This window comes from Colias croceus, chromosome 11, assembly GCF_905220415.1.
Source record: "Colias croceus chromosome 11, ilColCroc2.1".
NCBI lineage: Eukaryota > Metazoa > Arthropoda > Insecta > Lepidoptera > Pieridae > Colias > Colias croceus.
The window spans coordinates 6,581,603-6,600,277 of NC_059547.1; the positions used below are offsets into that span (position 1 = coordinate 6,581,603).

Below are 18,675 nucleotides of genomic sequence, written 5' to 3' on the forward strand. Positions count from 1 at the left end.
TTTTTACCGCATGCATAATATAAAATGAATGTCTATTTAATGTACCATGTTTGTGTTATTTTTAACGTAAAAAATGGCAACTTTACGAAGTTTCAATCTAACGCAGACAGTTGGTGCGGTACGTTTTATCGAAACATTGCATCCCGCTTAGCTTAATGGAGTTTATAGAGAGGTTTCGCTTTAAACTCCTAGAGAGCACTTAGGAAATTTTCTTGACTTACGTCTAGAAATTTCTATTCTCAATTTTAAAGAAATATTTTAAGAGTGATATACCCCGAACTTAAACTGCCTCTTGTAAAGTGAAATAGCTTTATGAGTGTAAGTATTGCTGTTAGAGGTAAATGCCTACACATTGTTTAATTATTAACTTATGTTTTTAGGAATGTTTTCGATTGTAGCCTTGTTGTAAATTCTCACAGTACTTATATTTTAAAATTATTTTGTTACTTATATACTACAATTTATTACAATGATAGTAAGTTTTATTTGATGAAAGTTATTATTTCTTTGAATTCTTTAGATTTTATATTCCTTCTTTAAAGTAAAAGGAATACATCTTCAGAGTTATTAAATATGTATTAATGCTGACAATCTGCAACACATTTACAAAGAATATTATATGCACAGTTCAGTGTTTAAATAAGTATTAAACTTTACCTACACTTTAGAAATAAAAACAAATACAGAAATATTAAAAATAGTGATATACTTCAGTACGTATAATGTTTTTAAAGGTTTTTCCCGAAAAACGAAAATTTTAAGACGAAATAATTATATTCTAAGTAATTACTAACAGCCCCTTTTAATAGAAAATTGGAAGGAAATCCTTTGAACCTTACTCCGAAATAAAGCAGGAACAAGAGATCGTTTGTAATTAGAAAATTTAAAGCTATCGAAAGTGAAACGTGATAATAAACTTTATAATAGGTTACATTAAAATTTATCAATTTGTTACTGGCATTTAATTAGAAAATGATATTTGAGATATATACGTAGGTAGCTTACCGCCCGCGGCTCCGCCCGCTTGTCTAAAACCTAATAAATTATATACTAAAACCTTCCTCTTGAATCACTATCTATTAAAAAAAACCGCATCAAAATCCGTTGCGTGGTTTTAAAAATTTAAGCATACAAAGGGACATAGGGAAATAGGGACAGAGAAAGCGACTTTGTTTTATAGGTTGCACATTTTGATATAAAGATGATAATAAATTCCAAGAAATAAACCTACAGGATAACTAGGTATAATAATTAGAAAAATTGATTGAAAAATGTACGTAAATGTAAAATTGAATTTAACAGCTTGCATTTAAATACAAGGTGTTTATATAATATTATCCAATAGTTAAGTAGCACGTGTAAAATGACAATGTTATACCACTTCCGATGATCGTAGACACTTAAATTTACTACCTGAGTTTAAATATTTCCTACATAAAATAGGAATAAATGCAATATGAGACGTACAGCTAAAATATAACATTCCCGACGTGAAAATGGTAGGTATAAAGATTCTGAAATAATTATAGCGAAGTGAGCAAACTGTTTCGTTTCATCGGAAACCGAGTGCTCCAGTGATTTTCAGTAAATATCTGCCGTAGCACGAGCACGTTTAAGAAACACAGAATAAGGATTTTTCATGATCGTTCCGTGGGTGCATTTAAAACATACGATAAACGATGTTATTTCAGTCACTGCATAAATTGGAACAGCTTTTACGGCGATCGATGTCAAGTCTCTACGGATGCTTTGTAAAAATGTTATATTTGTTAGGATTCATGCGACAGTTTTCAGCATTTCAATGTTTTTGATGTTTTCGACTTTTATAGGTACCGGATATAAATCAGTTGAATGTTTTATATTTAAATTATTGATAGTATATCATATTTCTTTATGTGTTTATATTTTCTAGGATTTGTAATGACAACAGGCTTTATATTATGCTTAACTTAAAAGTTATAACGTTATATTCAGTCAGATTTCTCAAACGAGTACGTAACATGAAGATTAAAGAATATAATTAAAGGGATTTTTAGAGCCAAGATTTTAGAATATAACAGCACTTTTTAATTATTTAATTACGTAATACTAAAATATAATTATTAACATTACAACACATCTGACTCCACACTCCCAAGTTGAACCATGTGTGACCTGTCAAATGCTTTTGACTAATGGGCATTATACTAACACATCCTAGACCTATCCCATGTGCTTACTTGATCGACTTTCCTATAATTAGTACTAATGAAATCCTCGCTCTCCTGCTCTTGGCACACGTGACACAAATAGTCCCTCATTAACGCACACTTGGGAGGAGTAAGCAGCTGAAAACTTTCGTTATTTAATTTTTAAAGTCCACAAAGTCTTTCGGTCACCGTTCAAAAGTGTGAAGCAACCCGTTTCAACTTTTACCTTTAAGTCTTTAACGTAAAACGTAAAGTTTTTCATACTTAATTTTGTTATCTTAAAGTAAGTGAGAAGTTGAGTGTATTTCATAAAGTTTTATGACACGACTTAATTAAGCAGCCTTTACCAGGATAGGTATAGGAGGATATTCTCCGGGAATTTTATATAGAATCTAGGCTAAAGAGTAACTTGCCTTTTTATTACAGTGCTGTTGAATGTTGCCTACTTAAGACCAAAGCGTAGCCGTTATGCTTATAAATAGGCACAGCCATTATTAAGGCCAGCCTGAGAGGCAGGTTTTTATGTTTTAATGCACCTTCAACTCTATAGGTACCTTATCCATTTTTCTTGCAGTAAGTGTTCCTTGTAGTAGCTCAAGCATCGAATATATTTTATACGTACAATAATAGGTAGTTAATACATGTTTGTCAATTTGATTTTAAGGCTGCCAGTAAAAATTCATCCATATATCAATTATTCAAGGCCAATTTTCTGTATATAGATTATTATAGATCATGATTAGTATATGAGGTTTATGGCATAGGTACCTAATATGTAGGGTACCTAATATGTATTATAAGAGAAAAAGGCTACAAAAAAAAACTTGAGAAATGAAAATTAAAATCAACATTCAAACAAATCATTTGTTAAAATCAACATTGAAATACTTTGAAAGTTATTATTAAAGTGTTAATTAAATTACTTTTATTAGAAAGCAATATAAAGAAGGAAGCTGTAAAAAGCTTACCCATACATATTCAACAACTTATTCAAGCTCCACACTCTTAGTTCACGTTATCCGGCACTATCGAGCACTTAGAGGAATTTCCATGAAATTAATAGGAAGTCAAACTTGGAATCGGTTGTCTTTCTATTACGGGCTGTCCCTGTGTGTTCGTCTGGCAAACATTTGCCGAACGTGATCCAACGCAAAGGGCGGGATTTAGAAATGTTACCTACTAAATTTTAAGCTCTAACACATGATATAGGATTGTTAGTTTATTTATATCCGTTTCTGCGGTTTAATATTTCGTTTTTTGCTTGAAAAGAGGTCGGAAAGTATTGAGGAAAGAGAAAGGAAATTGGACGTCCGGGATTTAGGATGGCGCTAAATATTATACGCTTTCGGCTTACACTAACTGTTTATTTATCCTTTTTATAAAAGTGTAGATATATAATTCGGAAAGGGTAAGGTTCGGTTTTTGTTTATTGAAAATCTTACAAAAATATTGATGAATTATGGCGTCCTATTTTCAAATTATATAGAGATAATAACATATAGTTATATGTTTTATTGTTCGTCTACTTTAATTCACGTTTACCCAACACGTCATAAAATATGTACAGCGAAATTGTAAATATATTACTTTTCCCTTAAATAGAACACAATTATATGTCCGTATTTGATTACAATTGGAAGAAACATTCACGAATACCTATTTATATCTAATATTACTCTACAATAGAGCCTAATTACCAAGTACTGATTTAAATTTTGACGTCGTCCCAAATATAGCCTCGTTAATATTCTAACTCACAACACTACATCTAGTATCTTGCGAATCTTGAATAGAAGATGAACCGAAAACAAAGGGCATCCTGAATTTTGAGTAGGTTCTTGACGAACACACAATGAGACGACGGGAAATAAAGAGAATATCAGGAGGTAACTATTCTGTTTGAATAGTGTATCCTTTCAATGCTTTATGCGTTTTACGAAATATTCAATAGTACTTGCCTACAATGTCATTATCAATGTTGACCTATTTGGTTTGGAGGGTCGCATTCATTATACGTGGTTAATATAATTCTTTAATTGTTTTTCGATATTGATAATTATGGTATGATTTAATGTATGTTTTTGTATCCTAGCAACTTAAAGCATTTCTTATGTTGTTAGAATGAAAAGTTATAGACCTTTTTATTTACATTCCTTCTGTAGTACATCAGAGTTAAAAATGTAATAAAATTAAAATCTCCGTCAAATTAAGGTAATAAAAAAATAATATAAAAATAGGCTACATCAAACATCAGATAGGCGAATAAATAAAATGTATGAGATTATTTTAGACGAAAATTTATTTTATTTCTTCACTTTACTTTCACTAATGATGTACTCCAAACGAATCGCAAAAATTTGGTTATTATATTTGTATTAACTAGGTAGTCGAAATGAATTGAATAAATGTTCGAATTATTTTTATTTTATCTATAATGTATTGTTAGTTTCTTTGTTACCTACCTTGCGAAATATTACAATTTTAGTATTTTTGATTAACGTAGAAGATAGCTACAGAACCCAGTAGCTGTATTTGCCTAGAAAGAATATAATAAAAAAAAAAACTGATAAGCCAAAATTTAAATGAAAAGAAATAACAATTTCATTAGCAGCTCAATAAGGCTTGGTGGTAAATGATCGACTTATTCTTATAAAATCTTGTACTTAAATCTCAGAAATGTTCTTTTTCTCAATACTAGACTTATAAATGCAAAGCCATTCCACATTGGATACATAAAAATCTGTTAGCTAAAAATTTCACAGGAATGTATAAAAATAATTTGTTGAATTTGAATGTGGACGTGGAAAACCAAACTAGCCAGTGCTATGCGTTCATTAGTCGTGCTCTTTGCTAACTCATCATTCATAATACGAGCTTACTACGTAATGTGGATCTGTGAATCTCATATTCTAAATTATTATTCGAATATTCAGTGTAGCCAAAAGCCGTGTCATTAAGCCAAATATATTATACCCTGCCTAGGTGTTGTTAGAATTTATTATACGCTCTCGTATTTTTATAATTCCCTTCCGCTAAAGGGGTCAAGAATTTAATCATTTCGGCGAAATAATACTTAATTACGCGGAGATTTCACCAGCGTGACTGCACTTTTTTCACCTTTTATTTCTTTTCTATTTACATGGAAAAATATAAGATTTACAAGTGCAACATCTAGGTTTTATTTTTAAGATAAAATGATAGGTATAATATTTTTTTTGATGATTTTTTTTTTGCTTTTAAGCTTTTGTATTAGGTAATGGATAGGAAAATACATACCTACACTAGCTGTGCCGCGGTTTCATCCGCGGACAAACCTGCAAGCAAAGTTGTATAGCTTATGACGTGTCAACCATACCATTAGTGGTTTTCACGTGAAGAGGAATAAACATAATATTCTTTTAATCTTTCGGGTGCATAATATTATTTGATTGGACTGTCCGTTTCGAAGATAAGCAGAACCTAATAAAAATGTATACTTACATAAGTCAGTAATGTAACACTTCGTACCATTATAATATGTATTTGGGCAATAAAATAATCAATTTTCAAAAACAATATATTTGTAGAGCATACCGATTCAGCAGAGCATTTGAACTCTATAATTTTCATTTATTTTCATTATTTATAAGCACTATACTACCTTAGTCCTCATAACAAACAGAATGTAGCTGTAAATAATTCCGCTCGCACACATAATTTACACAGGGGCTTAGTTTAGAAGATTATGTGCTACAAGTAGGTGTATCATTTATACAGCGAGTGTTAGAGGCGGTCGCAGGAGCGTTCTGCTGAGCTCCAACATTAATACCGGCACCGCCGCCGCCGGCAACACATTAGTTCGGCTCACACTCGTGTAGTGTATATATGTAGGCAATATAAATTTTTTCCCGAAATATGAAGAGGGATCAGCTTAGTAAATTAGCCATACTGTCGAAAGAAAATATGATTTCTATAGCAGTTATATTATATTACATCTGCTGAGGTGTGAGCGTGAGTAGGCAAATGATTCAATCGTAATGTGGAACAAGCTATATCTATAAATTTTTGTTTCTAGTAACAAGTAGGTGTATTGTAAAAAAAAATCTATGTCATTCATGAAAATTGCTTGCATGTAATGTAGATAGTAAATGCGTGTGTCGTTTTCTTTTTCTTTTATTTAAAAAGTTTTTAGTATCTACCTTTCTAGTAAGAGCGAAAATGGAAACGTATATTTAATTCTACTCCTTCAATCGATGGTTTTTGACAATACCTACTTGAACATTTCTGAAGACATATTTTCATAACCTAGAAATAAAAAAGAAGTTTTTCTGATCTATGACATTACTGTAAAATCTAAGTGTAAAATATTAAATGATTATATGGTACGCTAATCCAACCTTATTTTTAGGGTGGGTAATAATAAACTTCTAATAAGTGGATAGGTAGGTCACTTTATGACATAATACCAAGTAATTGACGTCACGCGTAAGCATCAAATTATGCCAGTAATGAAGGGGTGGAATTTTCATGATATTTTGACGAGATTGTTTTGACCTATTGCCTTTTTATGCTAAAACACGAGTACGTTGTTCCTTTTTGTACTTTCTTTGAAATAAATAAACATTAATGGAAGTTGATTAATTTCAAAAGAAATACCTGGCTAATGAGCCGATAAACTGTGTCAAACTGTACTGTAAAGGTTTTGCTTCATAGGCAAAACAGAATAACAAGCCATCACATTCAATCTCTATAAGACATTAACAAGAAACTCCTAATTAATGTGCATTAAGAATTCAGCTTGGATTTACACCGCCTCACGAATAAAAATGTGATCGATTCCCTTCAGAATACTAATATCCAAATGATTTTGCTTTCATTAATATTCCACAAGACGAACATCGGATCGCTTCGGAAGACATCGACTAGAATCATATTGAGGATCCTCGGAAGAGCTTATGTTACTTTAAAAGAATTGTATTTTTAGTGCTCCGTAGTGAAGAAACGGAGCGATAGCTCAAGGCATTATAAAGCAATTTAGAAATGTGGACTTGTAACGAACGAAACGTTTGTTTGTAAGAAAATGTTGCCTTTAAATATAAAATATGGTTATGTCAATAATTTGTAGTAGTTAGTAGCGTGTATATTTATGTCTTTTGTTTTCTTGCTATATCTTCAGTGAAATAAACGTACTTTAATAATTTACAGATACTTAGAAAAGATTTTATTGCAGTTTTATTTATAACTCTAAAACGTTAAATAGCATGCTCTAAGCTTTTAATAACGACCTACGGTAGTTTACTTACCATTTTTATAAATCCTTGTCATAATAGGAAGGTAATGAGGTTAATTATCCCTAATATTCTCTCTCATTTATTCCCATCGAGGCAAGCGAAAATTATCTATCATTAAAAGGATAAAATTCACCTGTAAATTGAGTATTGAATATCTCCCGCTACTTTACTAGTGTTGAATTTCCAGCATTGGATGAAACAAGAATATAAAGCCAGCTTAAATATGCGTTTATTAATAGGAAACTATTTAAAACAATAAACAACATAAACCTTGAGAAGTATAATAGCCATACTTTAAAGTTTTAATCATATTTCAGGTGTAGTTTGTTTACGTATATTTAGACTTTATAAATAACTAGCGGTCCGCCTCGGCTTCGCCCGTGGTACCTACATGTTTACGATTTTTTTCATAAAAACTATCCAATCTCTCAAGTTATATCGAACTGCACATGGTGTGCGAATTTTATTATAATCGGTTAAGTGGTTTAGGAGTCCATTGAGGACAAACATTGTGACACGAGATTTATATATATTAAGAAGATAAACTAACAAATACATAAAGCGCTATAGCGTCTTTAAAATAAACACTAAACACTAGTGAGGTTTTGTATTGATAAAGGAAATGATGTAGCTTTATAAAAACGTTATCCAAGGTTGATCTGCAAAAGAAAAACTAACGGTCATGTATTTATCGTTCATAAAGCAACTATTAAGGTAAGCCTTTGTTTTTTTTTTCGCAACAATTAAGTGATCCGTAAGTCTTAGAGCCAAGATGAAAGCGGTACTCCCTTTATAACCGTGGTTAAAGGAATTCAATTAGTTTGTACATAGTCTAAGAAGATTAAAAAGACTAAGTCAGCTTCTCGGAGATAAGATGGAGGTAAGTATTTAATTATCTTATACTCATTCTGTCGCTACTTCAAACGAACAGTTTCGTTTTCTAGAAATTTTCCTTAGCGATAGCATATGAAATTGAATTTCGATTAATCGAACGTTTTTTTTAATTAATTTCCTTAATGGTATTGATACAACGTAGTTAAGAATTAATGTGAGAATTAGAATGAAAACTTTAATGCGTTATAATTTTGAATATTACTTCTACCAGTAGGTATTTTATACTAAGGTAAGTAGTTAGAGAAAAGTAAAAAAAGACATGAGCAAAAGGTATGATTATTGTATATAGCGTACATTAAAAGAATGTTTACTGTTAACAGATGAAGTCTTATACTATAATAATAACATCAAAGCAACTAGTAATACAATGCAGAATATTGCAATCCGTTCAGCACGTCATTGAACTATTCAGCGTAAACTCAATAACGTTTTCAGATGTTTCGTACGAGCGTCCTTTTATTTGACGCTAACAACGTAAACCACTTATGTAACTGCTAAGAATGTGCTACAAATTTAATAAGTACTCTTACAAAGGACAAATAAAAAACTATTATGTCTTATTGGCCCTGGAAACGTAGCTGTAACTTAATTAAATTTCCAATAATTGAATATTGTTCAGACGTTGACGTTTAACGACACAAAGTAGAAGAAATACTCCACCTGTTATTTATTGGGATATCGGAAAAAAGCATCGACATTTTCGAAGTTTAATTACAAATTTTGTGAATAACATCGCATTTAAAAAACGCTAACAGAAAAGGTAAATGGAATAATTTAAGATGTTAAAACTTTCCCATATTTGTGTTTGAGAAATGTGAGTTCTTTAATGGAAATTCCGGATTCAATTATCACCGATCAAAACTTTCTTCTTAACCGCAATATTGTAATCATTCGGATGTGAAAATCAAAAATTTCAATTTTATCGTTTAATCTTCTTTCCTTTCATGGATTATGTGCTCTATTTCAGCGTCGGTAAGGTTCTTTTTTTCGAACGGAAAATATGGATGCGGATACCACTTAGCCAGTGTCCTGAGTCTGTAATTATTGTTAAAACTCGACAGCTCTTCAACTTCTTCCGAAGTGAGTGAAAAATCCATTACGTCGATGTTTTGTTTAATACGTTCTTTATTCGTTGATCGTGGAATTGGGACTAGTTTACGATCCAACTGAAAGCAAATTTATTATTACATTTTTTAATGTTCTAGGTTACATACGTCGTTTCATAAAGGTACGATAAAATAAATTGTCACATATCTCATTTTATATGATGTAGCGTAGTAAATGCGTAGCGAGGTTATGTGGAATGTGAACATAATATTCAGAGGAAATAAATTATTACTTGATAAGCAGTAAGCTTCATTTGATTTTATTCGATTACTTGTAGACATATCTCATTAATCCTAATCTCCTTTTTTGTCTTGGAGATATATGACAATATTTTAATGGCTTAATTTTATAAATGTTAAGTATATAATTGTTATACTTTGTAAATTATTTTTTAAAACAAACTGTTTGTTTTTTCAAGAACACAATAATACCAAGCCAAATTTTATTGGTATTTCTTAGGTAAGCTTTTTAAGCTTATCCCTTTGCATTTCATTTAATTTCGAAATCATATCTTTTGAATAGAAACATTGCATTGGCAGTGCCTATGAACCATTTTTAGATAGAAATAAAATATAAATATGTACATCATAAGTATTTCTCCACCATTAAAACCTAACCATCGGCGAAGTCTTTACGATACTTAATTACCGGAATTTCTCAGTGATTTCTTAATGCAAACCTAACTCTTTAACTTTTTAGAAATTTCTTATTTCTTTTCATTCGAACCCGGTATGAATGCGTAGCACTTGAATTTAAAATGAGGTTGAGACGAGATTTCAAATTGGAAAGAGCAAAATAATTTTTTCAACACTTTGCGATATTCGTGTGCAATGTTACAATTTGCTTTACTTTTGAAAATAAATGTTTAAGTTATGGGAGACATGCATAGAGTTTATATATATCATATTGTGTACAGGCCGGCGCATTCTTTTTCATAATCAGAGCGCATTCTAAATTTCAATTTCAACATTAGAATTCTGATTGGTTTTGTTTTTGATCGATTTTTGTATAAATACGTATATTGTGTGCAAAATAAAATGATTACGATCAGTATCGTCTTTGAGTTCACAACCCCTCTACAGTTGGTGACCTCCGATGGAGCAAAAAGAAAACATGGAAGAAAAAGTCTAACTACATCATGAAGAAAAGCACTGCGAGCTGGCCCCCGTCTCCATCCAGTCCAGGCTGCTACCATCTTTAACAGAGACTGCCTACCGAACCAAGCACATCTACAAAATGAATTAAACAAGTTTCTACATAATAAAATGAAGAACGACAAAACGCCTATCGAATGGACTACTGCAGCAATTGAAGCTTTTGAGAAATGCCGACAAAGCATCACAGAAGCGACAACATTATGTTTTCCCATTCCTGGCTGCTCCCTTGCCATCATGACTGACGCCTCGGATCATAGTTTCGGCGCTGTTCTTCAACAAAAGATTGATGGAAACCGCTAGCCTTTTTCTTTAAAGCAATGAGTGCTACGCAATGTCGCTACAGCGTGTATTTTCGCGAATTATTAGCAATATACGCGGCTGTATTACATAAGTCAATTCTGTTCGAGTATCAAGTACATCAAAGGAGAAGAGAACACAGTCGCCGACGCGTTGTCACGCTTCGAAGAGATCCAATGCCCTAATGTAATCGACTACAAGCAGTTAGCCATCGACCAAAGTAACGACGAAGAGCTCAGAAAATTAAAAACTCAAACAAATTTAACATTCGGTGAAGTCACGCTACACGGACTCGATCGACCAATCTCGTGCGAGCTATCAAGCGCATCGCCCCGTCCCTTTCTACCAAAGGCATACCGTTATATGGCATTTAACGCTCAACACGGACTATGCCACCCTGGTATTAGAGCTACTCGGAAGCTAATAACATCGAAGTTTTTCTGGCCAGCTATGAATAAAGACGCTACGTTATGGGCCAAGTCTTGTAACAGCTGTCAACGAGCAAAAGTTCACCGGCACGTCGTCACTCCATTAGCAGAGTTCCCGCCTTCGCAACGCTTCGAACACATACACATAGATATAGTCGGTCCACTACGACTCTCAAGAGATTACCGATACTGTGTTACCATCATTGATCGTCTTAGTAAATGGCCTGAAGCAGTTCCAATTCAAGAAATAACTGCCGAAGTCATCGCGAAAGAATTGTACGAGAACTGGATTACATGCTTCCCTTATGAAGTACTGAAGCGCTACGACAAGTACTACCAAATACAGTTACCACTTCGGACTACAGTAGTATCAATTGACAGACTCAAGCCTGCATACATATTAAACGAAGAGGTTGAAGGTATGGCAAGCACAGCAGTAGCATCTACACCTACACCTACGAGTGCTACGTCGTCAGTTCCTGCTACAGACTACAACACGGACAAGGCACGTCCCTACACTACAAGAAGTGGACGCGTCGTCAAGAAAAATGTTCGCTTCGCTTGAGGGGGGACACTATGGGAGACATGCATAGAGTTTATATATATCATATTGTGTACAGGCCGGCGCATTCTTTTTCATAATCAGAGCGCATTCTAAATTTCAATTTCAACATTAGAATTCTGATTGGTTTTGTTTTTGATCGATTTTTGTATAAATACGGATATTGTGTGCAAAATAAAATGATTACGATCAGTATCGTCTTTGAGTTCACAACCCCTCTACAAAGTAGTGAAATGAAGGGGTACTTCTAACCTTTTTACTAGCTTTTCTGGAATGTTTGCTGTTCTTACTGGGGATCGAACCCAGACTGAATATAAGGCTAAATGGTTAGACATTGTATCAAAATAGAATAATAAATATTATAATAATTATATATTAATCAATACAGAAGATATTCATAATATTATTAGTACTTTTTTCAGAAACACAGCTGACCAAATTTAACCGAAATTGGAGAAGCAACCAACATAAACACCAAAACTAATATTATATTTATCTTTCATAAAAAAGTATACGTGTAGGCTTCCTTTTAGCCGGGTCTAGCGTAAATAAAGTTAGGCAGTGGCTAGAATGTACTGTTCTAAATACATCTTCATAAAACTTTTACGAATTAATAATCTATTGTTGTTAATATTCTATTGTATTTGATTTTACGCCAGTATTATACATTTAGAATTTGAAATCGAGTTTAAATTTCGTTAAAATCTTTAATTTCTACTTTTTATATTTTTTTTATAAGATGAAATAAGTGAATCTTACCAAATATCTCAATAAAGTTTGAGGAACAGTCTTATTGTATTTTTCAGCAAGATTTATAAGTGTCGGATGGTTTGCGTGCGGTGGTGGAGCGTCTTTCTTCCGTCCAAGAATAGCTCCGAAGGGACTAAATGCCATTACAACTATGCCACGTTGTTGACACCATTCTATTAAATCATCTTCTGTTATACTTGGATTTACCTGAAACATAATAAAGCAGATTAGCAGTTCCCAGAATTAATCTATTTAATTTTGTACGTAGTATAAAATCTATTTAATTTTATATGTAGTTCATTAGCATTGTGAAGTATTGAAGTAAGTAAGTACATAAGTAAGTTTTACTTTAGCAACTTATAAATAACCACTTACATAAAACGCATTTTAGTTCACTTTCAAAACACATTCAACTAAAAAATAATTCTATTTTGCAGCTCATATACAATCTTGTTAGAAAGAATAGGAAGCGTAAGAAATGAAATATTACCTCAGTTTGTAAAACCGCTGGTTTAATCCTGCTGTTTTCCCACAGACGTTCCATCTGAGACAGGTTGAAATTTGACACGCCTATCGACCTCGTCAAATTGGCTTCTTTGGCGTCTTCTAGGCCTTTCCACGTTTCTAGATAGTCGGTCATACTAATACTACCATCTTTCTGTAGACGTTCAAAATAATGTAAGAGCCAAAAAAATAATATAATGGAACAACAAAAATATAGAGACTCCGTGGCTCTCTTTGTTACTAAAATTCATGCCAAAGTCGTAAGTTAACACCTTGTTATAAAAATCATACTTTAGAAGTTATTGTATTTCAAACAATATTGGAAATTTCATAATATAATTTTGAACAACGTTTCATTCTATTAAACAACAGTCTAAGTTTTTTGTACTTTTATATCTTTTTAATTATAATATATAGAAAGTGGCTATGTAGAAATATACTGCAACAATTTAAGAAATTTATAAGACACAATTTCAATTTTGTGGAGTACCTTATCTAGTTTAGTTGAGAAGTCTTGTAGTCGCCATGAAATATACACGGCCATGCTTCATAAATTTTACATATAGAGAAGCCGCATTTTGCGAATTTTGCTTTCATAGTTGTTTCAGTATAACATTTGGCTATTTCAACGTTTTATAGTGTAATAATAATAATTAATCAAAAACACGTTTATATCAACAGCAATCCAATTGCCAGTATCATTTATTTTGATAGTAATTACTATTTCATAATTTAATTTAATTTATTGGTTTATTTGAAGTTAAAAAATGTATTTGTTGATCACAATGGCTTATTTTTCAGAGGGTAAGGGCGGCCGTACACGGACCGCTCGAGCAGTTAACGGCTGAGCGACGTACACGGACGGCTCGAGCGGTCGGTCGTTGACGGCTCGAGCCGTCGGTTCTTGACTGCTCGAGCCGTCGCTACCAACCGCTCGAGCCGTTGATTTTTTGACTAGTCGCGTCATTGATTTTCAGGGGGAGAGGAAGCCGTCGACGGCTCTAGCGCAGTCAACGGCTCGAGCAGTCAGTGTATGCCTCACGACCGCTCGCGAGCCGTCAACGGCACGGTGGAATTTCGTCATGCAGTTGACGGCTTGAAGCGGTCACGACGGCTCGAGCCGTCACGTGTACGGCGGTGAATGAATGCCTATAGTTCACCGCGCGGTCGCGGCTTCAAGCGGTCGGTCTCAACTGCTTGAAGCGGTCCGTGTACGGCCGCCTTTAGACGTATCGTTGTATCGTATTCGTATATTGATATAATATTCCCCGCAATTTAAAACTTATTCTTATTTTTAATATGTTTTACCATTCTGCCGTTCATAGGTGATATAAGAAAGAGTTTATTTTATATTTGAATTAATTCTGTGGAATATCATTATAATGATTGTATCTAAAATTAGTATAATTACCTTATAGCCGAAGGGAAAATGCATTAGATACAGGTCGACGTAATCCATATTTAACTCTTGCAATGATTTTTTAAGCGCGGGAATTACTTCTTCTCTTTCGTGAGCATCATTCCATAACTACGGAATAATAAAATCAATGAAATGCAAATATTATGTAAAGAAAGAATATAATTTGTTATAATGACAATATTGTTTCAAATAAATATCATTTTATACAAACGAAAAAAGAAAATAATATGAGGAAAACAAATAATTTCAACATCTCTTGTAAATTTTTAGCTTTTTCTTTTAAAGAAACTTATTACTCAATCCAATTGCTTTCGAGTCGAACTCATTATTTATTGATTTCAACTTCGTTGTAAGCTACTTTCAGTTTAATAAATTACCTAGGAATTTATATACAGGTGGACAAATCATACTTGACTGTTACGTAGAACTTTAAGTAGCGTTATTTATTTATGACTTCTTTTTATAACTACAGGACATCGATAAAATTATGTGTTCTTTTCATTTCTTTTAATGATTCTTTTTTATTTAAGGGAGACGTTATCGGAAAAATAATATTAATATTTAATATAAACCTTTTAACTTACATCAAAGCGAGCAATGTTTTCATCGTAAAAAAGCGATTAATGTTTTATAAAATCTATATATTTATGACCTTCATACTCATATAACGTCCGTCACTACATATTTCGTAAACATGATTTTTACTAAATACTAGATTACCGCCCGCGGCTTCGCACGCGTTTTCAAATCAAAACCCGCATAGTTCCCGTTCTTGTGGGATAGCTACGTACATACCAATATACGTGAAATTTGCGTGAAGAGTAGCACACATCCATCCATCCGTTCAAACATCCTGCCATCTTTGCAAACTTTCGCATTAATAATAGTAATAGAATTATTATTTAAATTAATAAATTCTTTATATAAATACATAAACATTACCTTCGTAGTGATATAAACATCCCGTCTATCACCATTTTTAGCTACGTAGTTCCGAACACCAAGGCCAACCTCGTCCTCCACACGGTAAAGTGTCGCTGTGTCTATGTGTCTGTACCCAGCCTCGAGGGCCCATTGTACCGCCCGCGCTAAGGAGTGGTTCACAGGCAACACTCGTGTCCCCTGTATTACATAACTTGTATGGCGCTCAATTAAAATGCTATAGGATCAACGGAGTTGTGATGGTATTATTGCATAAAGTTTTGCGTGTAAAATAAATTTTGTTTTTAATTGGAAATTTGGAAACCAAACATGTTTATTTCAGGCTCTAGTCCCATATAAAAATGTATGAAAGGTAGCGAATGTTTTCAATACGTATAGAAATAAATCTCTGTAAGCCCTACCTACTCATTTTCGTGTAAAATAACATACCTAAGCTTTGTGTAACACACCCCAATTAATACGAAAAATGTACGATGAAAATGTATGGTAATTTGAATCTTATTCGTCTTCTTTCATCATATTATTCTTAATTTTGATCTAACAATTTTCTATCACCACATTGAAAAAGCTTCGTCGATAAAATAGCAAATATCCAATACGTAAATACTAAATTAAAGCTAAAGTGCTAAACTTATTCTAATTAAGAGTTAATTGTTTGATTAATAATAATGAACTTTAAATAAATTCGATAAACATATTTATTTATTTAACGTTTGATAATAGTTTAATTAGTAAATACTGATTTTTATTGATAATAGTTTAATTAGTAATACAACGACAGAATATTTAAGTACCATGGTGTACTACAACCTTATCCACACACATATTTTTTTGTCTTTACGACAGGAGGGCTAACGAGCAAACATCGCCTGGTAAACACATGCGCCGCAAATTACATAGATTATACAGTGATATATGTACCTACATTCCATTTCCAATAATTAGGTGAACATTCAGGCTCCTGAAAAACAGTTTACAACTATATTAGGAGCCTGGGTCATTAAATTTTTGTAACTTAAAATGTTACTTTACTGATTTATTTATTATTATTATTATTTTATTTCTTAACAAACCTGTGTTGGCTTGAAGCTTCGACTTTAATGATTCCAAGTAATACATACTATACTACAGTGGATTCTCAGTAATACTATGGTAATACTAGAACTCAAATATTTTCATAAATTAATGTGACACTTCCTTATTGATCTTATAGGAATATTTTATGGGAATCACTGAAATTTCAGCATATTTAATTTTATTTAATGTAGTTTATCTACATGAAAAAAAGTTCTTAGTATTTGTTTTATAACTTTATTCATGAATCACTTGAAATCATTTCCATTCATAAATTATGCTATCTTCTCTAGAAAATGCGTATTCAGGTAGTATATCAAATTCTCATGACCTGGGCCTTACAAGCAACCTACTGAAATATGGAAATTTCAGTAGGTATAATAGAAGTTATGTTAACAGATTCCAATAAATCATATACATTTGAATTACATTAAATATGACGTTTCTGTAGGCCAAATTTAGAGCACTAGAAACGAATTCATGTACTTAATTAAATAATAAAATTATTTATATTATCTAAGCTCCCATTCTTTCCTATAGAATAATATTGTATCTTAAAATAAATTAATACAAACACCCACGGCTGTTGTATTTTCAGTGATTTCCAATTTGTTTGTGACCTCGAATTGAGGATTAAAAACGGTGCGAACAAAGCAATTATGTTAAATTATTTCCAATCGATTTTTCCTTTCACAAATAAATGATTTGTTTACGAAGAATAATAACAATGAATACTTACATTGGCCAGGTGGCCTAAGCTTGTCCCTAATGCTATAGCAGGTATTTGGTTTCCATCGTTCAATGTATATGTTAGTATATTCTCTGAATAAACCTGTATAAAAGAAAACATATCGACTTCATGCCTATTAACGTATTATAATATATATGTTGAATATGTTCCTTCAGTATTAGTTATAATTTAATGTTTCTATCAAAGAACAATACTTAGGTATTCAATATCATTTATTGTTACAAAACAGTTTACGGACAATTTCCAACACAACTTTACTACAGAGTTAACTACTCGTAAAAACGATAAACGACGCAGTAATTACACATACGCCATACAAAAACACTTGGTAAACTGGCAATTTATTTAGAAAACAAGGCTAAATGTGATTTATTCTCACCGAGGCAAGTTTCTGAAAAACGAGCAGTAAGTACAGTTTCCAGTGTACGTCCATTTCCCTTGTTACGTTAAATCGTACTAATTTTATTGTGTACATCTGTGCTTCATTACAGATCATGGAAGTGATAAATTCCATGTACATAGTATCGCTATGTATCGTATTAAGCATGTGTTTGAAGATAAGGTTTCATAATTGCCTATAAAAATATTATAGTTAATGTCGACGAGTACATAATAAATACCAAAATATGATACTTGAGATGAATTATCATATTTTTTGCATAATATTATGTACATACCTACAATCGATAATTATATTTTCATTACCGGAAATTAATATTTAAATTTGAAGTTTAATAGTAATTATTTTTATATGGTTTTATTATTGTACTTATATGTATTAGAGTAAATTAACATGATATGGTAATATGTTCTCCAGCATTTATATTTACATGGAATACAATAATTATTTTATCATTAATTAATACTGTCATATTTTTTTCTTTATTTTTGTCACGTATGTATGGTCCACGTAATATTACATTATTTTACGCACAATTCATATACGAGCTTAATCCTTATCGTCATTATCATCTTTTCGGTCATTAATATATTTCTTTTTGTATTATCTAATAATTGAATATCCAGTTACAGAACCAAGCTAATTTTTGGCACAAACTAGAGTCAATATGAACAACTAAAAAAAGAACACCATTAAAATAATATATCTTATTCTTACAAATACTTTTGTATTTGTTCTCTATCACTGTATTTTTAAATTAAAAGGCTCCGTTTTCAATCAATATGGAAGCAGTTAATGTGAATTATCTTCGAGCAAACATCCAGGAAAATTTATATATATCAGGAATCACATTAACCAAAGCTCGAACAAATTAGATGAAAAATAGAGACGAATGGAAGCACAAGGTATAAGTACCACTTACATTAAGCT

General features: G+C 32.1%; 1 protein-coding gene across 3 annotated transcripts; it reads right to left on the bottom strand.

The window, feature by feature from the left end:
• Positions 1–9,046: 9,046 nt before the first annotated feature.
• On the bottom strand, positions 9,047–17,834 carry LOC123695737 (aldo-keto reductase AKR2E4-like). Of its 3 annotated transcripts, XM_045641653.1 has the most exons (8): positions 17,725–17,834; positions 17,334–17,426; positions 16,446–16,481; positions 15,521–15,700; positions 14,570–14,686; positions 13,145–13,312; positions 12,664–12,861; positions 9,047–9,519 (listed from the first exon to the last, which is right to left on the bottom strand). In XM_045641653.1, the coding sequence occupies exons 1-8, from the start codon at positions 17,818–17,820 to the stop codon at positions 9,280–9,282; spliced, it is 1,128 nt and encodes a 375-aa protein (XP_045497609.1). In that variant the 5' UTR covers positions 17,821–17,834; the 3' UTR covers positions 9,047–9,279. The 3 variants fall into 3 exon arrangements, with proteins under 3 accessions (XP_045497609.1, XP_045497610.1, XP_045497611.1); XM_045641654.1 differs by lacking the exon at positions 16,446–16,481; XM_045641655.1 differs by lacking the exons at positions 15,521–15,700; positions 16,446–16,481.
• Between the last annotated feature and the right edge of the window lie 841 nt (positions 17,835–18,675).